Raw genomic sequence first — 24,775 nt, forward strand, 5'->3', positions numbered from 1 at the left:
AAAATAAATAAACGTTGAAAAAAGAAATTAAAAAAAAAAAAAAGAAAATACTATTTTTCCCTCAGCGATCTGTTTTGGCATCTTTACCAAAAATCAGCTGATCATATGTGGTGCCTAGGGGGGTCAGTTGGTTAAGCATCTGACTCTTGATTTCAGCTCAGATCATGATTTCATGGTTTGTGAGGTTGAGCCGTGTTGGGCTTTTTACTGACTGCACAGAGCCTGCTTGGGATTCTCGCTCTCCCTCGCTCTCTACCCCTCCCCTGCTCATGCTGTCTCTCTCTCTCAAAATAAATCAATAAACCTAAAAAAAAATCAATTGACCATAGATGTATGGGTTTACTTTTGAGCTTTCAATTCTATTACATTTACATATCTATTCTTCTGCCAGGACCACACTGTTTTCATTACTATAGATTTGTAGTAAGTTTTAAAATCAGGAAGTTGAGGTGCCTGGGTGGCTCAGTCAGTTAAGCATCCAACTGGGTTTTGGCTCAGCTCACGATCTCATGGTTCATGGATTTGAGCCCCACATTGGGCTCCATGCTGGCAGCATAGAGCCTGCTTAGGATTCTGTCTCCCTCTCTCACTGTCCCTCTCCTGATCTCTCTCACTCTCTCTCTCAAAATAAACAGACATTTAAAAACACTACAAAAAATAAAAATGAAAAAAAAAGGAAGTATGAATACTCCAACTTTGTTCTTTTTCAAGATTATTTGGGGATCCTTTGTTATTCCATATGAACTTTAGGATCAACTTGTCAGTTTCTGCAAAAAAAAAAAGATGTTGGGATTTTGGTAAGTATTACAATGAATCTGCAGATCAATTTAGGGAGTATTGTCATTCTGACAATATTTGGTCTTCCAATATACAAACATAGAACTGTCTTTCCATTCATTAGGTCTTCTTGAATTTCTTTCAAAAATGTTTTGTAGTTTTCAGTGTACATTTTTTACACCTCATTTAGACTGAGTTCTTGGTATTTTATTATTTTGATGCTGTCAATCAAAATTGTGTTCCTAATTTCATTTTTGTAATATTCATTGCAAACGTAGAAAGGCAACTGATTTTTTATAGGTTATCTTGTGATTTTGCCAAATTTGCTTATTAGCTCTAATAATATATTTTGTGGAGGGGCACCTGGGTGGCTCAGTTGGTTAAGTGTCCAACTTCGGCTCAGGTCATGATCTTGTGGCTCGTGGGTTCTAGCCCCGCATAGGGCTCTGTGCTGACAGCTCAGAGCCTGGAGCCTGCTGTGGATTCTGTGTCTCCCTCTCTCTCTGCCCCTCCCCCCACTTATGCTCTGTCTTTCTCTCTCTCTCTCAAAATTAAATATTAAAAAAATTCTTTTTTTTAATTAAAAAATATTTTTGTGGATTCCAGTTGGTCATGGAATAGAATCCTTTTACTATGCTGCTAAATTCACTCTTGTTGAGATCTTTGTATCTATATTCATTAGAGATATTGGTCTGTAGTTTTATTTTCTCATGGTGTCTTTGTCTGGGTTCAGTATCAGGGTAATGCTGACCTCATAGAATGAGTTAGTGTCTCCTCTTCATCTGCTTTTTTTTTTTTTTTTTTTTTTTTTTGGTAAGACTTTGAGTCTTCAAAGAAGACTTTGAGAAGGTGTTTTTTTAAATGTTTGATAGAAGCCACCAAGGAAGCCATATGGTTCTTGGCTTTTCTTGTTGAAAGTCTTTTTGATTACTGATTCAGTCTTGTTACTTGTGGTATTATAGGTCCATTCTATTTCTAATTGAGTCAGTTCTGGTAGTTTGTTTTCAGGAATTTGTTCCATTTAGATCATCTAATTTGTTGGCATATAATTGTTAAACAATTCCATTTATTTCAAGGTTGGTAGTGGTAGTAGTATTAGTAGTAATGTCCCACGTTATTTCTAATTGTAGTAATTTGAATCTTCTTTTTTTCTGGTTTATTCTATTTAAAAGTTTGTTAATTTTATTGATCTTTTTAAAGAACCAACTTTTGGTTTGATTGATTCTTCTGTTTTCTATTGTTTATTTCATTTATGTCTGTTCTAATATTTATTATTTCTTTCCTTCTGCTTGCTTTGGATTTCATTTATTTTCCTTTTTCCAATTCCTTAAGGTGGAAGGTTAGGTTACGGATTCTAGATCTTCTCTTTAAATTTAGGCATTTACAACTATAAATTTCCTTCTTAGCTCTGGTTTTTCCGCATCCATGTTTTAGTGTGCACTGTTTTCTTTTTCATTTCTCTTATTTTAAAATTTCTGTTGTAGTTTCATACCATTGTGGTAAAAGAAGATAATTGATATGATTTCAATCTTTTTAAATGTATTGAGACTTATTTTATGGACTAACCTATATTCTATACTGGAGACTGTTCTGCATGCATCTGAGGTATCTTGGAATATCTCCTTCCATCCTTTCAACTCATTGGTTCTTTGGTTCTAGAGTGAGTCCCTTGTAGAGAGGATATAATTAGAACATTAAAAACATCCATTCTAAAAAAAAAATCCATTCTGCCTGTTAATTGGGGTTTAATGCATTTAAATTCAATGTGATTAGTGATAAAGACTTACTTTGCCATTTGCTTTCTCATATGTTGTATATCTTTTATGTTGCTCAGTGCCTCCACTACTGACTTCTTTTGTGCTAGCTATTTTCTAGTGTATCTTTTACTTCTCTCGTCATTTATTTTACTACATAATTTTTAGTCTTAATGGTTGCCCTGGGGACTAGAATTAGCAACTAATAACAATATTGTTCAAATAAAAGTCAACTTAGCTTCAAGGGTATAAAAAAATCTTTGCTCTTAGGTTTCATCCTATGTTATTGCCAATTACATCTTTATACACCATGTGCCCAATCATATAGATTTATAATTACTGGTTTTTGTTGTTGTTGATTTTAAGTCATACAGAAAAAAAGCTGCAAATCAAAAATACATTAACTCTGACTTTTACATTACCTATACAGTCACCTTTAACAGTGCTTACTCGTGTGGATTCAAGTTATTGCCTAGTGTCCTTTCATTTCAGGTTGAAAAACTCCCTTTAATATTTCTTGTAGGGAAGGTCTACTAACGACAAATTCTCTCAGTGTTTGCTTTTCCGAGACTGTCTTAACTTCTCCTTCATTTTTGAAGGATAGTTTTGCTGGATATAGAATTCTTGACTGACAGTTGTTTTTTTTCTTTCAGCACTTTGGATGTCATTCCACTGCCCCCTGGTTTCCATAGTTTCTGTTGAGAAATCAACTGTTAATTTTATTGAGGATCCCTTGTATGTGAGGACTTGCTTCTCTCTTGTTGCTTTCAGGATTCTCTCTTTGTCACTGGCTTGTGACAGTTTGATTACAATGTGTCTTGGTGTGAGTCTCTGAGTTTATCCTACTTGGAATTCATTGAGCTTCTTGGATATTTAAGTTCATGTCTTTCTTCAAATCTGTGAAGTTTTTGGCTATTATTTCTTCCCTTTCTCTCTCTCCTCTCCTTCTGAGATGCCCGTTATGCATATATTGGTATGCCTGATACTGTGCCACAGGTCTCCTATATTCATTTTTCTTCTTTCTTTTTCTTTTCTGCTCCTCACGTTAAGTAGTCTTAGCTGACCTATCTTGAAGTCTGCTGAGTTCCTTAACTGATAGCTCACACATATTGTTGAATTCCTCTAGTGAATTTTTAGTTTATTATATTTTTCAACTCCAGAAGTTCTATTTAGTTCCTTTCTGTAATTTCAACCTCTTTATCAATATTCTCTATTTGGTGAGACTTCAACCTCTTTATCAATATTCTCTATTTGGTGAGACATTGCTGTCCTGATTTCGTTTAGTTCTTTGTTCATGGTTTCCTTTAGCTATTCCAGCATATTTAAAAGAGTTGGTGGAAGGTCTTTGTCTAGTAAGTCCAGTGTCTGTGCTTCCTTGGGGACAGTTTCTATTAGCTTCTTCTTTGTTTTTTTTTGTTTGTTTTTTTTTCCTGTATATTGGTCACACTTTTTTTCTTTCTTTTCTTTCCTTTTTTTTTTTTTTTTCCCCTGCCTGGTTATTTTGTGTTGAAAACTGGACACTTTGATTATTACAATGTGGCAAGTCTGGAAATCAGATTCTTCTTCCTCCCTGGAATGTTTTCGCTGTTTACTGTGGTTGCTTTTGTTTGTTTAATGACTTTTCTGAACTAACTTTATGAAGTCTGTATTCCTTATTTGTGACCACTGAAATTTCTGTTCTGTTGGCTTAGTGGTCAGCTAGTGATTCAACAGATTTCCTTAAGTGCCTAGAGTCAAAAAATGAAGAAAACAATTTCCAGGCTTTATCAGAGGGCTCTTTGTGTGTGTTGGAGCATGTCTTTATCACCCAAATGGGCAATTTATAAATCTATCTTAGATTTCATTAAGCAAATCTGAGCAGATCCTGAACATTAGCCAGAGGTGAGACTTTAGGAAATTTGCAGGGTTTTTTCTGACCATTTGCCCCAGGTAGTCTTTTAGATTCCAAGGAATATGTAGGAGCTTTTCAAAGATTTTATTCTCCAAAGTATTTCACTCTTCAGCCTTTCCTCCCAGGCCTTCTGTTGTGTCTATTGTTTGCCTCAACTGTTACTCCTTTCCCCAACTAGCAGGAGCTAATAAACTTGCCTTTAAATGTTCTTGACAAACATCCCCTCGGTAGTCACCTTTGACTCAGGAGAGTTCCACATCAGGCAAAATAAGGGCAAGCCCTTGCCCCAGTCCTTCAGGGAGCCACCAGACAGGTCAAAATAAACTACTACAATTCTCCAATAACAAGGTCCATTTTGCTACCTCTGGCACCAGACACCTACACCAGAAATGCAGGCTGTTGTCTTCAAAACTGCCACTGAACTGGGGATGAAGAAATGGGGCTAGGGTTAGTTTAAATAACACAAAGCTCTCCTAATGGGATTCTACCACCTTGTTCTTGATTAAATGTTTGCCTGGTTACTGTAACCTTTTACTAATTTCCAGTTCACATAAACTTGCTTTTGACAATTATTGCCAAATTATTTGCTGTTTATGTGGAGGGACAGGTCCCTGGAGTTCCATAATGGACATTTTTGTTGACATAACCCACAAGAGACTGATTCACGGAGAACTTCAACATTTGGTAGTGGAGTAGAAGAGGATGAATCTGCAAAAAGGAATGAGAGGGGCTGTCAGAGAAGTAGAAAGAAAACAAAGAATATGATGCATTATAGAAGCTAAGAGAGAATGTAATGCAAACAGTAGCTATTCCTGCCAAATATTCTAAGACCAAGTAGGAAAAAGATTGGAATATGTTCAGTGAAAACAGGTACATAGAAGTCATTTGTGACCTTAAGACTGTTTTTCAAGAAGTTTTCTTCCTTCCTTCCTTCCTTCCTTCCTTCCTTCCTTCCTTCCTTCCTTCCATCTCTATGCCCAATGTGGTGCTTGAACTTACGACTCCAAGATCAAGAGTTGCATGCTCTACCAACTGAGCCAGCAAGGCACCCAAGACTATTTTTCAACATGATACTGGTATTTTGAGAAGGGTAATTCTTTTTTTCTTTCTTTTAAAAAAAATTTTTTTTTTACATTAATTTATTTTTGAGACACAGAGCACAAATGGGGGAGGGGCAGACAGAGAATGAGACACCAAATCCAAAGCAGGCTCCAGGCCCCAAGCTGTCAGCACAGAGCCCAACATGGGGTTTGAACCCACAAACTGTGAGATCATGAGCTGAGCCGAAGTCAGATGCCCAACCGACTGAGCCACTCAGGTGCCCCTCTTTTTTTCTTTTAATAATTTTTTTAAAGTTTATTTATTTATTATTGAGAGCACAAGCTGGGGAGAGGCAGAGGGACAGAGAGCTATCAGCACAGAGCCCGAGGTGGGGCTTGAACCCACAGACTGTGAAATCATGACCTGAGCCAAAGTCAGATACTTAACTGACTGAGCCACCCAGGCACTCCAAGGAGGATAATGCTTAAAGGTGAGGGACTGTCCTACACATTGCATATGTTAGGTATACTTGATCCCTGATAACTAAACAGCAGTGGCATTCTTCAGCCTTAAGTCATAACCACGAATATACAAATCAAAACCAAGAAGTACCGCCACATAGCTCCAAATGCCCCCTAGAGAATAATTAGCACTATCTCTTCATGAACCACTGCATTAGAAAACTGTATTTTGGTGATATTATGGGGGCAGATGACAGTAACCTGGAATGAAACCAGTGAGGTGCCAGAGACAAGGCTTACTGGAAGTTTAGCTGAACTGAGGAATGGGACAGTGTAGCAACTGGGATCAAGGAGGGGATGGGGTTTTTTGACATAGGATTCAGGCATGTTTTTTAAAAAGTGGATACAATCCAAATAAAAGGGAGAGTTTAAACACACAAAGAAAGGGGTAATTGTTAGTGTAAAGTAACTTAAGAGGTGGAAGGAAATCATGGGGAAAGGAAATAACCTTAGAGAAGCTTAATTCCTGTTTTGAAACAGGGACCTTAGGATGATGCAGTAGCATCCCAGCTAATTTCTCTGGCTTCTTCCTTGCCATATAGACTATTCTTAACACAGTAGCCAGCATTACTTTTCTGCTTTTAACTCTCCAATGGCTTCCCATCTCACTCAGAATAAAAGCCAACCTTCTCACAATGGCCTGTTAGATCCTTCATGATCTGCCCCTTAATCACCCTCCTTTAACCTATTTGACTGCATTTCCTAAAACTTTTCCCTTCTGCAAAAAGGAATGAGAGGACCTGTCAGAAGTAGAAAGAAGTAATCACTCTCCCTCCACCCCCCCCCCCCCCGCCCCCCGGCTTCCTTATTGTTCTTACACACCAAACTCCTGCCTCTAGACGTTTGCTTTTGCTGTTCCTCCTGCCAGGAATACTCCTCTCCAAACCGCCAAACAGCTTGCTCTCTCACCACCTTTGAGTCTTTGCTCAAATGTCATCTGCTCAATGACTACTCTATTGATTACTTCTTAATCAAGTCCTTCTTATAACCTTCCACTCTTCTCCATAGTACTTACTACTTTGTAAATTGCCATACCACGTGTTTGTTTTATTCCCATCTTCCCCCACTAAAAGGTAAGCCGGTGAGGGGGAAGTAAAGATTTTTCTTTGTATGGCTCATTGATGTATCCCCAGCACATAGTGGGTACTCAGTAAGTTAAGTAGGGAGGATGAGTGTAGGTAGATTTGCAAATTTGGAAAGATAAAATTTCTATTTGATGGCTTCAGTTTGGGAGGAAAGTGATGATGTGATCTTCTGAGAGTGTCGGGGAGGTAGTAAAGTGAGGGGGGTAGATTTGAGGAGAGTGGAAGTTTGAAAACCTGGTTAAAAGTTGAAGAGATGGGGCGCCTGGGTGGCTCAGTCGGTTAAGCGGCCGACTTCGGCTCAGGTCATGATCTCACGGTCCGTGAGTTCGAGCCCCGCGTCGGGCTCTGTGCTGACAGCTCAGAACCTGGAGCCTGTTTCAGATTCTGTGTCTCCCTCTCTCTCTGACCCTCCCCCGTTCATGCCCTGTCTCTCTCTGTCTCAAAAATAAATAAACATTAAAAAAAAAAATTAAAAAAAAAAGTTGAAGAGATATATAAATAGAAGATTGTCTAGATGTACTTAGGGTTCATTTGATTTTGGTGATTATGAAATTTTAGTGGAATCAGACTGCTGTATTTTCCAATAGCCTTTGGCAGTGTGCAATTGCTCAGATGTTTGGTCTAATTCAGGCCGCAGTTCTGCCAGACAGAGTCAAAGGGTTTAGGGTACAGTTCTCAGTCTTGGCTGTATTTTACCATCTATCACTTGGAAGGACTTTAAAAAGTGGCTAGTTTGTAAATTCAGACCTCACATGAGTAAATAAGGCCCTCTGGACCTGTTAACTATTTACACTATTATCTCTGCTTAAAAAGATACACCATTTACTAATATGATGCTGTCCTGGAGATTTTTACTCCCCTTTTCTAAATACTGATTTTGGTTACAGCTTTCCTAGTTTTCCACATATTTGAATGAAAGCCTTACATCACAACTCTGAGAACTCAAATGGTTTCTTTTTAGTTATATATTGCAGTTAAAATACAAACTCTCTTGGGGGCACCTGGGTGGCTCAGTTGATTAAGCGTCTGACTTCAGCTCAGGTCATGATCTTGCAGTCCGTGAGTTCGGGCCCCACATTGGGCTCTATGCAGACAGCTCAGAGCCTGGAGCCTGTTTCAGATTCTGTGTCTCCCTCTCTCTCTGCCCCTCCCCTGCTCATGCTCATGTTTCTGAAAAATGACTAAAACCTTAAAAAAAATTAAAATATATATATATAAACTCTGTAAGAGCAGAAACTAAGTTAATTTGCTTAATACTGTGTTCCCAAGACATGATACACAGGTCAATGTTTTTGTTTTTTTTTTAATGAATGAATAATAACCACCAGCAGTAGGGCATGTATATGCCAGGTGCTGCTAAAGTATTTATGTAATTTCATTTACTTCTGACAAACAGCCTTATACCCTATCAAGCCAATTTTAGAGACAAGGAAGCATAATCACTGAAATTTTAGTAATTTACCTGACGTCACACTGCTTGCTAGTCAGTGAATAATGTAGCCAGAGCTTTATGCCATTCTGATTCCAAAAGCCATGCTTTTAACCACTATACTATGCTGTATGGGAGGAAGGCAAGGACAGAGAAAATAGGTAAAAATTTCAGGGAATACATTCTTATTTTGTGAACCTTTAGAAATTCTAGCAAAACTGGGGCACCTGGGTGGCTAAGTTGGTTGAGCACCTGACCGTTGATTTTGGCTCAGGTCATGGTCTCACAAGTTGTGAGACTGAACCCTGTGTCAGGCTCTGTGCTGGGTGTAGAGCCTGCTTAAGATTTTCTCTTCCTCTCCCTCTGCCCCTTCCCGGCTCTCTCCCTGTCTCTCTCAAATACTCCCGCCCCTTCAAAAAACAAAACTAAAAAAATAAATTCTAGCAAAACCTTTTTAAGTCACTTTTACAGCTAGAGGCTTGAGGACTTCACTTTTTGACTCTCCTCCATGAATAGGATCACATTAAAATCATGGTCACCTACAGCCTAATGGGCCAATAGTTCTTCCTCTCTATTGGCTGATACGTTAATCTGTTGGTTGAAATATGGATCTTTTGTGCACATACAAACTTGCAATCTCTCAATAGAGAGGAATGTAAATAGCTTAAGATTTGTTATACATGTAAATTTTCAAATGTTATCTAATACAATATTTTATCCGGATTAGGAATAAGCCAGCTTTTCTCTATTTTATTTGTGACAGCCAGACTGGATCTTATAGCCACGTCTTTTCTTCTTAAGATTACAATACTTTGCTAGTTTCCTTTTTTAGTGTTTATTTTGAGAAACAGTGAGCCCAAGCAGGGGAGGAGCAGAGAGAAAGGGAGAATCCCAAGCGGGCTCTATGCTGTCAGCACGGAGACCAATGTAGGGCTTGATTTCGTGACCATGAGATCATGACCCGAGCCGATTATCAAGAGTCAGATGCTCAACCAACTGAGCCACCCAGGCACCCCTTCTATTTCTTTTAGCAATTTTGTAGGTAAATATCCTTTCATTCAACATATTTTTCTGATGTCACAGAGATATCATTATAGTGGGGGACAACCAATAAACAAAATATGTATTATATGGCAAATAGTTAAAAAAAAAAAAAAGGATGACAGAGAGAGAATGGTGGGGTGCCATAAACAGAGTCTTCAGAGGAAAGACCTTTCTAATTTTTTTTTTCAACGTTTTTTATTTATTTTTGGGACAGAGAGAGACAGAGCATGAACGGGGGAGGGGCAGAGAGAGAGGGAGACACAGAATCGGAAACAGGCTCCAGGCTCTGAGCCATCAGCCCAGAGCCTGACGCGGGGCTCGAACTCCCGGACCGTGAGATCGTGACCTGGCTGAAGTCGGACGCTTAACAGACTGCGCCACCCAGGCGCCCCAGGAAAGACCTTTCTAAAAGTGAAATAGTGTGAACCACTCAGGCGGCCCAAGTTTTTTTTTAAATGATGGCAGCTATTAAAACATGTTTTTAAGTTGACAGGAATGAATCACTTAAAAGTGAAAAAATCGTAGACAATTCCAAGAGTTAAACAGAATTCAAGGCAAAGGTGGCCAAGTTTGCTCTTAGTAATTTTGACAGTTTATCCACAGTTACTGGAGTATAGCAGCATATTCAGATATAGAAAGGTTGGTAGATGCAATGGTGAGTAGCAGACAGCTGTTATTGATTTCTGATTTTTTTTTTCTATATCCCTGGAGAGATTAGAAGCATGATAAGGATCTACTCAGGAGGAGTGGGATTAAGAAGTTAAACAGCTGTTTAAGAGAACAGGCGTAAACGTATTAGGGAAATCAGACTAAGGGTAAGGGGAGAACACAAGGAGCTCAATCCGCAGTTAGCAGGGCTGTGTTTTTCTCCAGCCAAGTTCAACTGCTCCGCAGCAAGCATACAGTGAATTAACCAGGACTGTGGATTAGAAAGATAAAATGGAAGAGAGAAGGAAAGGATTGAAGGTATTCACAAAGGGTTCATAACAATGGATAATGGAATCTAAAAATAGGCAAGGAATTTTTTAAAACATGGGTATAACATTTAGATGTACCTTTTGGTAAATAACTGATTCTTATTTTGTGAGGTAGTTCTATGAAGCCACTGTGAACACTGATCTGTTCCTAGGGGAAAACAGGGTTAGGTTCCAGAAACACTCTGGTCACATTTTCATCAGTTTCTATTTAAACATCTTATATTCATTATTGATTCCTTAACACTGAACTCATCACAGTCAAGAGCACAAATAAGAAGCCTGAAAGTTTATCTAGGGCCTGTGTTTTCTCCACAAGGCACATCACATTTTGTGCTCAGGGGTACTAGACAGCACTTTAGCACTACGCTTGGAGGGGCATTTAAAACAGCAAAACCAATAAAAAGCATGAAAAGTGCAAAAACCACAAAAGTATATATATTATGAAAAGTACATTTATTTACAATATGAGAGCTGAATTAATAAGGGAGTGCTATCTTGTTCAACACAGCTGGGAATGTTACATTGTTTGCCACTGTGTGCATGCCCATGAATGCTATGCACACTGATTTGGTGGTTACAAATTTTTAGTGAGTAGGCAAATTTGCAAATATGGAATCTATGAATAATGAAAATTGTACATTGCCTTGTAGTTTCCTCCAGTTCGCGGCTTTTGATCAAACGGTATATGTCAAAGTTTCAGCACATGATTACCATCAAGAAATTAGTAATAATTTTTGCTGCCAGTTTTCAAAAACATTCTGCAAAGGATTTATATATTTGTGTGTACTCTACTAACCTGTATCTTCACTGCATTTGTTACAAACGTGTTAGAAATTGCACGTAAGACTCTAGGTTTTAAATTTGTTTTCCCATTTCAGTCACTAGCAGTTTTGTTTTAGTTACCAATAGCTCACAAGGGGTATTAAGCTTTTACTGGTCCTCACAAAAAGCAATAATCTTAACATCTGGCAGGGGGACTTGACAAATGAGGGTATGTAAGCATTTTTTCTTCAATCAATTGTGATTTCAGGGTCTCTTCCCCACTTCATTCCTTCTCTTTATTAGGCCCAGCAATAAGGATAATTGTTGGAAACCAAGTCAGCTACTTTTGGATACTGGTTTTTGGTGGGGTCTTGTTTTTTTCTGGTTTCCCGTTTTACCTTTCTCTTTTACGCAAATAAGTATATACTTCCTTTATGTTTATTACAATCTATTCGTTAAGTTAATGCTGCCTTATAAGAAATTCAGCGCAGGGGAAAAATCCCACCTGAATATCAGCCACTAACCACCCCACGCTTAATTTGGGGGGGTACACCTGACTTTTCCCCTCCCAATACGCCAATGTTGGCATTGCGCGGGTAGCGGTTTATAAAATTCAATTCGTAGCAACTCCATTTAGCACCCCCTATGCCTTTATTCACATGCAGAACGTTCGAATGAGTTTTCTTTCACCAAAGGACTTTAAGGACAAAGAGGAACTAGAAGAGAAAAATGGGAAATAAAGGTGAGGGTGGGGAAGACACTGCCGCGGACGGAAAATACTCAAGGATGAGGCGGGTAAGCCCTTTTCCCCTGGAACACATCCCGCTCCAGATCAGTTTCGGTTTTAATTCACTGCCCCGAGCCGCGCGCGCGCGCGCGCGCGCGCTCCCTCCTCGAACCGGGCACCTTCGCCTTACAGCCGCTGGGGCGCCCGGTCCTCCCGCATTCTGTACGACACCCCGTAACGCCTGCGTCTTTCCTCGCCCGGCAAGCTCGCTTTCCTGCACGCCTCCGGGGGTGACACTTACTTCTAGCGCGTCGACGGGCGAGCTCCGCGCAGCCCCTGCCCACCGAAGGCCGGCCGCGCGCCCGGCTTCCGGTCTGAGGCAGGTGCCCAGGCCCGGGTTCCGGCTCCCGGGAGCCGGCCAAAGGGAGCAGCGGCACACTCCCCACCTCCCCGAGGGCGGCTGCTGTCGTTGCCAACCGAGGAAGCTCCTTGGTAACCGTCCGCCCGCCGGTTAACCGGGGAGGGGGGGGGGGGTCCGACCACCCCGCCGGAGCCCGAAGGGGCGGGGGCCGGCGGCCGAAGAGCTCACTCAAGGGCACCCGCCCACCCCCGCGCCTCTGGGCGCACGCGCAGCAGCCGCAGACTCCTTTATTTAGTCCGCGATGGCTTCTCTCGCGCCCCACCGTCCTCCTCCCGAAGGCGGCTCCCTCCCCGCGCATCCCGGAGCCCCGGGGAACAGCCTCGAGCGGGTCCCCGAGCGGGACTATCCCTAAACTGGAACGGCAGCGGCCAGATTTGCGTGTGAGGAAAAGAAGCGGCAACCGGAAAGACCTGCCGGGTAGCGAGGAGGCGAGCCAGGCCTCAGAGGAAGAGGAAGGCCGGGGCGGGCCGAGGTTTGCCGAAGGCGGCGTTCCGGAGCCGCGCGGGGCGGGGAGGCAGGCAGAGGGTGGGAGAGGAGGGGCGCGGCGGAAACTGCCGAGGTTTTCCGAAGGCCGCGGCGTCCGAGTTGCCCGGATGTAGTTGGTGGAGCGGCAGCGGCGGCACCAGCGGCGGCGGCGGCGGCGGCGGCAGGAGGCGGAGGAGAAGGACCAGGCAGCGGCGGCGACGGGGGGAGGAGGGGAGGAGGCGGCGGAGCAGGAGGAGGAGAAGGCGGAGGAGGCGGTAGCTCTCCGCGGGGCTGAGCCGGACGCGTCTTCTTGCCCCCTCCCCCCGGTTCGCCGCTGCCGCCGTGTAGTTGGCGCCGCTGCCCGGGCTGAGAGTGAGCGTGGTGTCGGCGGAGGGAGATGGCCCGGGAACGCCGGCGCCACTAACGGGGAGGTGCTGAGAGTCGCCGAGGGCGCGCCGGGCCCTGGTGCCGGTGCTGCCGCCCGCCCGCCGCCTGCGCGCCCGCCCGCCCGCCTCTCGCGGCCGCTCTCCCCCTCCCCCGACACACACTCACAGGCCGGGCATTGATGGTAATGTATGCGAGGAAACAGCAGAGACTCAGTGATGGGTAAATTGTCTTTTCGTTTCGGGCCGGGCCGCAGCGCGGGCGGGGGGCGGTGGCGGCGGCGGCGGCGGCGCGGGGAGGGGGGGGGCTGTTCCTCCTTATCTGGTGCTGGCCGAGCCGCCATTTTTGTTGTTAACCCTGATCCGGATCGGGCTGGGGAGGAGGAGCAGCCGCGCGAGCAGGCGAGGACTGAGTGAGTGTGGAGGCAGCGGAGGGCCGGGTTCGCAGCGTTTCGCCCTCGTTACCGCCTTTGAGTCGTGTGTGTGTGTGTGTGTGTGTGTGTGTGTGTGTGTGTGTGTGTGTGTTCGTTGCCGGTACGTTTGGTAGGTCTCCCGCGGGGAGGGGCGCTGGGGGGGCACCCGTTTTCTTCCTCCCCGCCCGAGGTGTCTCATATCGCCGTCTCTCTTCCTGTTTTTCAGCTGTCACGACCGGAGGGGGGACTCGCAGCCTTACCAGGTACCAGCCGAGGCCGGGGTGGAGGGGTGGGTGGGGGGACGGAGGGGGAAGGGAGGAACTGCTACTCGAGCGCAGGCTTCAGAAGTCGCTACAGGCCCTTCGGTGCAACAAATCTGAAACTAGCACCGCGGGTCCCCTTAAAATTCGTGTTTGGTGCCATTAGCGCTCTCCAGCAACGTTGAGTGTCTTATTTTGACAGGTGACTGGAGGAAGTTCAGGGTTTGTTTTTTCTTTTTCTTTCTTTTTTTCTGTTTTTTTTTTTTTTTTGGAAAAATATTCCTAGCCAGGAAGGACCTGACTCGATTATTTCAGTGTGAAGGAATCGATGGGATGAGGTGATAGGTGACTTCTAAGCAGTATTTATTGTATTTGGGCACTAGAAATAACGTAATGATATTTAAATTAGGAGGGCCTAGGAAGAAATGATTAATTGATCTGCAGCTCTTAGTATGTCCTAAACTATCTCCTCCCCGTTTGAATGGTTTTGGCGCAAGGAATTGCCTTACTAGTGAGAGATAGTGCTTTTCTCTTTGTACGAATTGAGATCTTTGGATACTTGGATAATTCATTCTAATATAGATGGCTCTAGGTATGTAAGGTTCCTTTTTGTTACTGCGGTTTCTGCATATCAAGTTTTTAAAAATTATAGAAGTGGGCCCTGTTTTGAGGGGGAAGAATCTCATAAACGGTAACTATCAGATGACACCAGAAGTAAATACATTCTGCTTAGTACATTTAATCGCTTAAAGGGGTTTCTAAGCTGATAGTTCTGTTACTGGCTAGCCGGAGTTGTTAAAGCTCAAGTTAAAAGCCTTAGGTCCCTTGAAGTGTAAAATCGTTGTTCATTACCTTTGGATAGTCAAGAGATTAAACTCTCTTGAATCTGCTCCTCTAAAACATTGTAATTACACACTGTGAAAGACTGGTCTATTATGGTTGTCTTAAATGTGTGTTAGAATAAAACTGAACCATTTTTCTGAGGGAGTTCCATTAAGTTATGTTAGGAAATAGGAAGTATTGACCAATGTTTTTATACCTTAAAATTATTTTTCCACACCTGCAAGAGTAGGTAAGTTAGTCCTGAAATGTTTTATTTGAATCAGAAAGCTGGAGAACCTGATGCTTTCTTTTTTTGTAGGTTTTCAGAAACCTGCTTCTGCTTATTTATGCCTATCAGTTGTAGAACACAAGATTACACTAGTATACAAGATCACAGACGATGGAACTAGTACATGAGTTTCTACTTTGGGCTAAACTTTGTAATTTGCAGAAAAACTTACTATGGAATTAATGTGCCAAGGTGTTTGGTTTCTGGTATTTACAGTATATTTAATGAAGTGTTTTTTTGTTTCCTTTTTTGAACATGATTTGTATGAGGAGCCTTATCATAACTCTGGGGCATTTAAGTCTTGTCTGAATAACTTAGAGGCAGAATTGAAAATGGAAATTTTAATTTTATTGATAAAAGTTCACGAAACTGAAGTTAATATGACATATGCTAAAATTGATTTGGTTTATTGTTAAGTTTAAAGTTTCAATTCTTTCTCTCTTTTTTTTGGGGGGGTGATGTTTTACAGGCACTTAAGTATTCATCGAAGAGTCACCCCAGTAGTGGTGATCACAGACATGAAAAAATGCGAGACGCCGCAGATCCTTCACCACCAAATAAAATGTTGCGGAGATCTGATAGTCCTGAAAACAAATATAGTGACAGCACAGGTCACAGTAAGGCCAAAAATGTGCATATTCACAGAGTTAGAGAGAGGGATGGTGGTGAGTAGCTTTTTTAATGAAACTTCCACATATATTTAACAATAGCTCTGTGTAAAACAATAGGTAGCAGTGATATTTCCAGCCTGTGGACATGACCATATGGTTGTGTCATTAAAATATTTTATTTCCATCAATTAATCCCTAAACAAGTCACTATAGAAGTAAGGTGCTGATCTGAGGAGCATCTTAAAATGGATACCAATCTCATGTAATAAGAGAGTGCCTTTATGAATATAATCTATCAAATGCTTTATTAATGATGAGAGAAATGCAGAACATTTTTCCAAGGAAGGAATTTTCACCTTTTCAAGTAAAGATTTCAGTTTATTTGGCTCAGTTTAACATTTTTATTGCTGCTTCATTTACTTTTATAAGGAGTTCAAATGTATTTCCTACTGATACATTATGAATTTAAAAGTTCAGTAGGGTTTTTGAGATAGTTTACAGGTTTAAAAAACCACTTGTGATTATAAAATTCTTACGGGTTTTTGTTGTAAGGATTTAAAATGTTACTTTCTGTATTCTCCAGGGTCTTATTAATGTAATTTCTATGCTGTGTTCATACAAATATTCAGCTTTTTAAAAGTATGCCTCATTTCTTTTGTATAGTGCTGTTACCCTTAAGTTACTACCTTACCTCATCTTAAGTTCGTTGTGGTGGGAGGCTAAGAAAAAGTAAATTCAATAACTTCAGATTTAATTTGCCCAGAATTTATCAAAAAATGCAATTTCATGTCTAAAGCATGTATTGAGCAACAAACCGATTTCACTAAGGTGATTAAAACATGGTTTTTCCCCACTATAAAATTTCTCAACAGGTAACATGTTTGATATACAAATATTCAACAGTGATTGTGCTTTTAGAAGCTACTAAGGAAACTCGAGTGCCATGTGGCTTTCTGCCTCTGACTGCCAACTACCTTCTCAATACTTCCTTTTAAAAAATATCCTGCATCTTCTGGTCTTTTTTGCCTCTTGGGATGGAGAACTGCTTTGTTCAGTGTGCTCAGATAACTCGGAAACATGGGTCTCCTCTGTACATAGTTACTGGGTTGAGGAAATTAGCGATGGTCAGAAGATGGTCAGATTGTGTTGAGATGGAAGAATTTAGATGGTTATTGGATGGGAGGTGAATATAGTTCTGATGAACATAGCTGTAGTTCTGTGCTACTTATGCAGATAAACTATATTTTTGTTTGTAGGTAACCAGTAGCAGGTGGGTTTGGTTATTAAGTGTTAGAAGTTCTTTGATGGCAAAATTACTTAAACTATTAATATTTTTAATTTTGTGGGTAAATTTTCCCCAGTGTTATGTACAGTCTGAGATGATACCATTCTCAATCACTCTTATGTAGTGGATTTCATCTTAAACGTTAGCTCTTGGAAGGCAGGTACTGTTTGCATTGTACTGTGCTTTATTTTTCAAATTTTGGTGATTGTGACAAAATAGGATGTGGCACTTCATCTCCTTATGGATAAGTATCTTGGGTTCTCTTTTAGTGATTGTGATCTGGTTTAATGTATCATCAATTTCTAAATCCAGGAAGAAGTCAGTTTAGGTACTCTAGGAAAGTTCTGTAAATGCTTTCAAACATTTATAGTTAACTGTACCTGATAATTCCTTTATAGGTGAAATAATCCCAAGACCATTCTGTTACTTATTCAACAAACATGGGGCACCAATTGTGTTGTATTCCTGGAAGTAAAGATAAAATGTGATCCTGTCCTGGAAACAAGTTTGGAAGACTGACTCTTGTCAGCTAGTGGTGGTTTTAGCTTAACTGCTTACTTTCTCTGTACTCCTTTTTTTCTTCATTTTTATTTTAATTTTATTTCTTATATGAATTCCAGATACCTTTTCTAGGCTTTTAGTTTTCTTTCTTTGCATCTGTTTGCTGATTCTTCCATTTGTAAGAAACTTCCTTGTTTTTCTGATAGTCATTTGCCGAGTTAGGCCCCACTTTCTGATTTGCTTTTTAGCTGCTTATCTGTCTTCCTCTGGAGACTTTAACTAATAGAAGCTCTGTTCTGAAGTTTGGAGTGCAGATTTGGTGTCCATTCTTTTAAAGATATGAAGTCATTTTCTCATTTTAATACTTATTTTGTCATTATACATTGACTCCAGGTGTTTGCCTTGATTGCTGATACGTGTTTGAAATGGAGTTTTTCAAAGTGTATAAGTATCATCTTATTACAAACATTTGTATCTTTTTAGATTTTAATTTTTAAATATACATTTATGTATAGATATCTGTACATAGATAGGTATTTGTCTATTTAAACGCAAAGCTATTACCCAAAGTCAGATGGAAGTGAGTTGGGTTCTCTGCCCATGTGTTAAGAAACAACTTGATATAAGAACGGGTTACTACATTGTTTATTGATTTAATATCAGATGTGTTTTCATTTTAGTGTTTTAAAAAAATCTAATGAGTTTAGTAAATACCTAATAACGTAAAAGCCTATGTGCTATGCTTTGTAACTTGCATCTTACAAAACAAACGGATGTGAAACTTACAAAATGTGTTTGTTTTTTTCCGAGATTGGATTTTACTGGCATCTATCCACATCGCAACATATTTTTTACAGTAATTACTAGATGTCTTCTATAGCACCTTGGATTTCCTTGAAAAGTGCCAATTCAGATGTATAAAATGACTTTAAGTAATTTACCATGAAAAGTAAGAAAGCAATTATTGAGAAGGATTGTCTATCGGATTGTTTGTCCTAGAAATCCTTAGCTAAAAGACTGACTGCGACATAATATGTGCAGTTAAGAGTTAAATTTTGTCCTTTAGGATTTATTAAAGGGAATGTGGTTTATTGTAAGTAAAGGGAAGTTCTGTGAGAGTATAATATTTTAACTTCGTGAATCAAGCTATTTTTTATGTATTCTGTGATTTATTTGCAAAGCAGTCTTTTGTTTAAAATGTTTTGTTTAAAAATAACCAAAAACAAGAATCTTAAGGGGTTTTTTTTTGTTTTTGTTTTTGTTTTTTTTATAGCTTAGACATGTTTTAAAAGTGCAGCTGACATCCAGACCTTAGAAGTATGAGCATACAATTCAGGTTAAATTTGTATTTTCGTGGAATTTTAAAAACACTTTCTGTTTGGTTATGAAAGTATTTTTTCTGGAGAACGAATTTCAAATGATTATTTTATCAAGTAACTAAATTTAAGAATGATGATAGTACAGATGAGTTTAGGAGGGAAAGGTATCTTTACAAGGATTCTGGAAAGCTGTTCCACAAAACTTCAGCCTCGTGGGAGTTGTTCCATTTTTCATACTATTCCTCTCAGAATTAACTGTTAAGAAACTTACAAGATACATTTGGAATACTTTTTAGAAACCTCTTTTCTGGGGAGACAGCTCAATTGACTGATAGCAGAATAATCTTTATTGGTTTTCTGATTTGTTGGACTTCATTGAATTTGCATAGCTTTTTAGTTAGCATTCAAGTATCTTTTGAGTACAAAGTAAAGTACCCTTAGTGGTTTAGTAATTATTGTTCTAGAGATTTTAAAGTTTTTAGCTGCATAGTGAAAGCTTTTATCTTGTTTTGTCATTTAGCTATATATTTGGAGATATTCAGAAATGTATTTTCATCTAATTTTCAAACGAAGGATACTTTAACATTTGAAATTGTTCAGTAGAAACTATTTGGGGATAATGGGTACTTTTATAGTTTTTAAAATATACTTTAGTAACGTTTGAAGCTTTTCATGTTGGATGATAGACTGGTACTTGTGTAACATGGCCTTATAGTTACTCAGATAACTTTGTTTTGAATAGAAAGGAAGTATGCTTTGCATTTATAATGCTAGAAAGTATTATAGAAATAAACAGTTTAATTTGATCCTCATGTTGCTCTTGGGAGGTAGAACAGCTAGCATCCCTGTTTTACAGTTCTACAAATGAGGGAAAATTTACTTGTATAAAATTGAATAGTGGACTCTAGAAATTGGTCCTCTATACTCTGGTAGATTGTTCACACTCTCAGATGAAACATTTAAGCATATTGAAAGCTTATTTGGTGGGTGTTTACTATAGCACAAATTAATTTAAAGTCAGTTTGCTTGTATCCTCTTAATGCTTTCACCCAGCATCCCCTGTGGTTACATCATACCTAATTTAGTACATTATCAAAACCATGACATTGACATTGGTACAATATATGTGTGTAGTTCTAGACCAAGTTATCAAGTCAGTGTTTTAGTTTTAGAAAGAGTTTTAATGTGAAAGTTGACCAGAGTTTTTGCTTTGATATTTAAAGGCTGTCTTGATTGAACAAAATGTTTTTTAGTTGTGTAAGATATATTTAAAGTTTTTGGTGTAACATATTTAGGATTTTTGGTCCATAATTTACAGGAAACTTATTCTAGATTGTCTCTGTTAAGCATCTGCTTCTTCTGTTGTGCAGAATGGTTGTGGTGTATGTAGTTTATCATGTTATGCTTGAAAGAGTAAAGATAACAATGAGCTGGGGCATCTTTACAGGGTTTCTGTAAGTGGGACTCACATTCTATAAGTGGGACTATTCCGCTTCTGGGATTCTGTCCTAAGAACTGGAGATAACTCTTTGTTAATCATTTCAAAACCAGTTACTTAGGTCTTGCAAATGTATCCTAAGAAGAGTCTCCTTTCCATTTATGATTTATGTGATAAATCATAATTTTGAAAGCTCTTTTACATTGTTTCTCATCTCATTCTTTAACAACTCTGTGAAACAGGCTGATGGGGATTATTCCTGTTTAAGTGGTTGTTCTTAGAAATATAATTTGAAGATCAAGCTAAGGTTTCATATAGTGCTAAAAACTTGCTTTCCAGTTTCAATAATTAATAGTAGCCTAAATACTTCACTTGGATTGCACTTATAACCACTTTTTAGTAGTTAAAATGCAACCATTATACTCCTAGCTACTATCTTCTCTTACCGGGACTGTGTAAGAGCCTGCTGAATGGTGTTCTTTTTGCTTCACACAATCATTTCCCCCCACAGTCCAGAGTGGTCCACTAAAATACTGATCAGTTCACATCACTCCTGCTCAGAACCCTCCAGTGACTCTCTGTTACTTACAAGGCCTATATGAAAATACTCTGGTATTTTCTCTGGTGTCTGAGTTTCTTCAGCCTCTTCACCTACCACTCTTTCCCCTTGTTTGTGCTTCTCCATTCTGGCCTTACAGGAAGAAGTTCGTTCTTATCTCAAGGATACTGCATGTTATGCTCCTCCTCTCTGGGACGTTCATCTTTCTGTATGTCCTCCTGGTGCGCTTTCACTGAATAATGTGCTTAAATGGCACCCTCTCCCAGAGGCCTTCCCTAGTGTTTGTTCCTGGTCGCTCTGAAACAGCCATCCCCAGCACTGTTTATCCTTTTCATTGCTTTGTTCCTTGCTCGTATTTAACATGACTTGATGTTATTTATTTATAGTCATTCTGCTATAACATGACATGTGTTCCTGAAAGGTTTCATGCTATCTATGCAAAATAGCACCACAGCACCTACGGGAAAAATGTGGTTAGGGGCACATTAAAAAGATAGAAATCTAACAAATCCTAGCATAACATTAAATGGTTAAGGAGTCCATTAATAGTGCAGTACATATGGTACTTTGACAAAGACCTGGAGTTAGCTTGTGGAAGTGGGCATCTTTTGAAAGGGTTGCAGATTGTGAGTTATTGTGAATTGTTGGGAAGAGGGTTACCTGAAATAACCCTCGTAAAGTTGTAACACAAATTGTGGATGGATAAGAAAGACTTCTACTGGCAGGATGAACCGAGGTAGCTGGCAGATGTTTGGGGTGTGCTTGTGAATTGCTGTGTAGCTTGGTTCAGCTGGGTGCAGTTAGTGTTTTTCATAGGTGAAACCACTCAGAAGTGGTAAATTTGTTATGCCCAAATAATTTCCTGATTTATCAATAGTGCTGGGACAAATTTGTGTTTTCAAAATAAGTGTTAATAGCAGAACTAACTATTTTAGTTTATTTTTGCTTATCTTCTGTGGAATACGCTCTAGAACAGAGAGTGAGTTTGTTTTGTTAACTTGTATTCCTATTGCTTAGAACAGTGCCTGACACCTTATAACATTTCAGTAAATGGGTAGATAGAATAGTAGTGGGATTGTCAGTATAATTTAAGGGAAATGAACATTCCAGTTTTCTGAAACAGTGCTTCTTAAACTTCAATGTGTATAGTAATCACCTTGGGATCTTGCTAAAATACATATTCTAGTTAAGTAGTGCTGGGGTTGGTTCCAAAGCTCTGTCTTTTTAACAAGATCCCACATGATGCCCCTGTTGCTGGCTGCGTGTGAGTAATGGATCTACAGCAGCTCTGTCCAGTGGAAGAAGACTGTGAGCCACAAATGCAAATCCCACGTATAGTTTTCTAATAGTCATAATGAAGTAAAAGTAAAGTACGATTAATTTTAATATATTTTATAAACTAATTTGTCCAGAATATTACTATTTCAACATGTACTTGATATTTTAAAAACACTTAAGATTCTTTACATTCCTATTTTTGTGTGAAGTCTTTGAAATCCAGTATTTTACACCTGTAGCACATTTCAGTTTGGACTAGCCACATTTCATGTGCTTACTTGCCACAAGTGATTATTGGCTACTGAATTGGACAACACATATTCTCCATATTCTGAAGAATATGATCATTCTGTTGAATGATCTAGCTTCACATACTCCTATTTCTCTAAAGAAATTTTTGTTTTTTAATTTTTTTTTTTTTTTAACGTTTATTTATTTTTGAGACCGAGAGAGACAGCATGAACAGGGGAGGGGCAGAGAGAGAGGGAGACACAGAGTCTGAAACAGGCTCCAGGCTCTGAGCTGTCAGCACAGAGCCCGACGCGGGGCTCGAACTCACGGACTGTGAGATCATGACCTGAGCCGAAGTCGGCCGCTTAACCGACCAAGCCACCCAGGCGCCCCACTAAAGAAATTTTTCATATGCCTGATGATTGAAATATCACGTAAAATGCAAGGTATGGTTAGAGTTGATGAATCCTTGAGCCATAGAGTGCTCCTGTACTAAAATTTTTCTCTGTTAGGACCCGTTTGTGATAGAAGAATTAGGAAATGTGGAGAATGGGGAAAAATAAAATTGCCTTAAATGCTGTCACTTGGAGTTAATCAGTTTTCACAGTATACATTTTTATGTCGTAAAATATCAGTAGGGTTCCACAGGTAGCTTTTCCAGAATTTTTATTAAAATGGTTTCATATTCCATATTCTGTTATGCCCTTTTTGGGGGCTTGTATTTAAGATTTGTGTAGTGGATTCAGTGGACACTTGGTGTTGATGGTATCAGTCTCAGAGGACTGATCAGGAATACTTTTTAGTTCTTAGAGAATATGCATATTTATCTTTTATCCTTACCTAATAGATTGAAGTCTTCTTTCAGTTAGATTAGTGTTTTAAGTCTAGGCTCTGATACTTGTAGCTAGGTGATGTTAGGCACACTACATACTCTGAATTTTTGTGTCCTGTTCCCCTAGGATTGTTGTACCTATTATGTATCTAAAACACTTCCAAGCAGTTAGGTGAGTGCCTTGACTGTGGCACCCTAAATGATTAGGTTTACTTGTATTCCTGTCACTAAGTTAGTGGTAGATCAGCAGGTGTAGGTCTCAGGCTACTGCTTTCTTTAGAGTCAGGAAGGAAAATACTAGATATTTTAGTTGCCGACTGAGGAGCCTGGCAAGTGAGAGCCGTGTCGGGGGTGGGGCGACACGACACGGCAATTCTAACTTGGTACCTGCTCCTACCCAGGACTTCGCAGTTTAAGGTTTTTAGGATAGATGTAAGGATAATTTCCCTCAGATGTGGCTGCTTATTAGAATCACCTGAGAAACTTAAAGCTACAAGTTCCTTGACTGCCTCTGAATTACTATAAATCAGAGCAGTTTCTAGGATGTAGCCTAGAAAACTGAATTTTTAAATAAACATGAATTTAATTTATTTATAAAGTGCAGGTCTAGAGAGAGTACATGTAAGAGGAGGAGGAACTCTGAGCGAGATTCAGGAATCTAGAAGTTAGAGTGGTTATTTGCCAAATCATAACATTAACGTGTTACCTTGAGTTTTAAAGAATTTTCTTCTCTTTAATCTTTCCTAATTTATAAATAGTACAATTTCTTTGTAGTTACACGTTAAATACCTAACCTAGTGTTCTGTGGCACATACATCTGATGCCCTACTGTAGAATTCGTGCTGGACGATAGACAAGTTTCTAACCAGTATCAGTGACTGGGCAGGCTGCTAAGCTACTGGGGTGGTACCAGGAGCCACTGTCACTGCGTGAGGTAAAACTGTCCTTGATGCTCCATGTCCTCTGCCGCCACCCACCCACCCACACCGTCCCTGTGTGCGTTCACATTGTCGTGAGACCGTTGAATGGTGAACTTCGTTTAGTTTTTGTTTGAGAAACAGGTTTTGCCTGTTGGCGTACTCTGGCTGACTTCAGGTGTTCATAAACCGTTTTCTTAAAATTGACTTTTGGGAATAAGTGCATTTTAAAAGAAACTTAGGATCTGAGTGTGGCTGGTATATTTACTTAGTGTTAGTCTTTTGTTTAATCTTTCGTTACTTTTGAATCGTGTGACAGTATACCAGAAGAGCGTGACATATGTTGGCTTCTTCTGAAAGATTCTGACCTGTGCTGTCTGAATAGAGTTAGTTGTTTTTGGTAGCCAAAATGCAACGCTAGCAAAATGCGGTATTTTGAAATACTTTGGCTCATATGAGGGAGAGGATCATGGTAAAGTTTCTTCACCTAATATACTGCCTGTTGCCTTTTCTGTGGTGGTTTGGTCCAATTTCTTTTATGCCGTTTTTTTGGTTTCCTCTCAGGGTTTTAAAGCATTTGTATATATAGTATTGTATGCATAAATGTCCAAGTCTCATTTATCATGGGACGTTTAAACTATTAAAAATGTTAAAGTCACAAAGCAGAGCTATACTTTGTAAACCTTAATTTTATATTTTTGTATGATTATGATAGTTCCTCTTTTATATAACTGCTAAATGTC

The 24,775-nt window shown here is 39.8% G+C and overlaps 2 protein-coding genes across 11 annotated transcripts in view; one reads left to right on the forward strand and one right to left on the reverse strand.

Moving 5' to 3' along the window:
* Nucleotides 1-1,545: 1,545 nt before the first annotated feature.
* LOC125170530 (uncharacterized) lies at nucleotides 1,546-13,457 on the reverse strand. Its single transcript, XM_047867258.1, has 4 exons — nucleotides 13,447-13,457; nucleotides 12,310-13,328; nucleotides 10,598-10,667; nucleotides 1,546-5,130 (listed from the first exon to the last, which is right to left on the reverse strand). Exons 1-4 carry the CDS (start codon nucleotides 13,455-13,457, stop codon nucleotides 5,097-5,099), a joined length of 1,134 nt encoding a protein of 377 aa, XP_047723214.1. The 3' UTR covers nucleotides 1,546-5,096.
* WAC (WW domain containing adaptor with coiled-coil) overlaps nucleotides 12,483-24,775 on the forward strand; it is an 89,221-nt gene continuing 76,928 nt past the window's right edge. For 2 of the 10 annotated variants that reach the window (XM_047868160.1, XM_047868170.1), the window contains exons 1-3: nucleotides 13,017-13,500; nucleotides 13,917-13,953; nucleotides 15,513-15,726. In XM_047868160.1, coding sequence (XP_047724116.1) covers nucleotides 13,460-13,500; nucleotides 13,917-13,953; nucleotides 15,513-15,726 — 292 coding nt within the window. In that variant the 5' untranslated portion in view covers nucleotides 13,017-13,459. Of the gene's footprint in view, nucleotides 12,501-12,751; nucleotides 12,902-13,016; nucleotides 13,501-13,609; nucleotides 13,691-13,916; nucleotides 13,954-15,512; nucleotides 15,727-24,775 lie in introns of those variants that run through there. The other 8 variants (XM_047868163.1, XM_047868171.1, XM_047868168.1 and 5 more) reach the window with 7 other exon arrangements.

The sequence above is a fragment of the Prionailurus viverrinus genome, chromosome B4 (assembly GCF_022837055.1).
Source record: "Prionailurus viverrinus isolate Anna chromosome B4, UM_Priviv_1.0, whole genome shotgun sequence".
Lineage (NCBI taxonomy): Eukaryota > Metazoa > Chordata > Mammalia > Carnivora > Felidae > Prionailurus > Prionailurus viverrinus.

Coding starts and splice junctions, on each gene's coding strand:
- LOC125170530 (XM_047867258.1), bottom strand. Junction 10,668..12,309: donor CGCCCGTCGACGCGCTAGAA/GTAAGTGTCACC, acceptor GTTTTCCCCTAG/GAACAGATCAGTGTTCACAG. Junction 5,131..10,597: donor AATCAGTTATTTACCAAAAG/GTACATCTAAAT, acceptor TCCTTTTTGCAG/ATTCATCCTCTTCTACTCCA.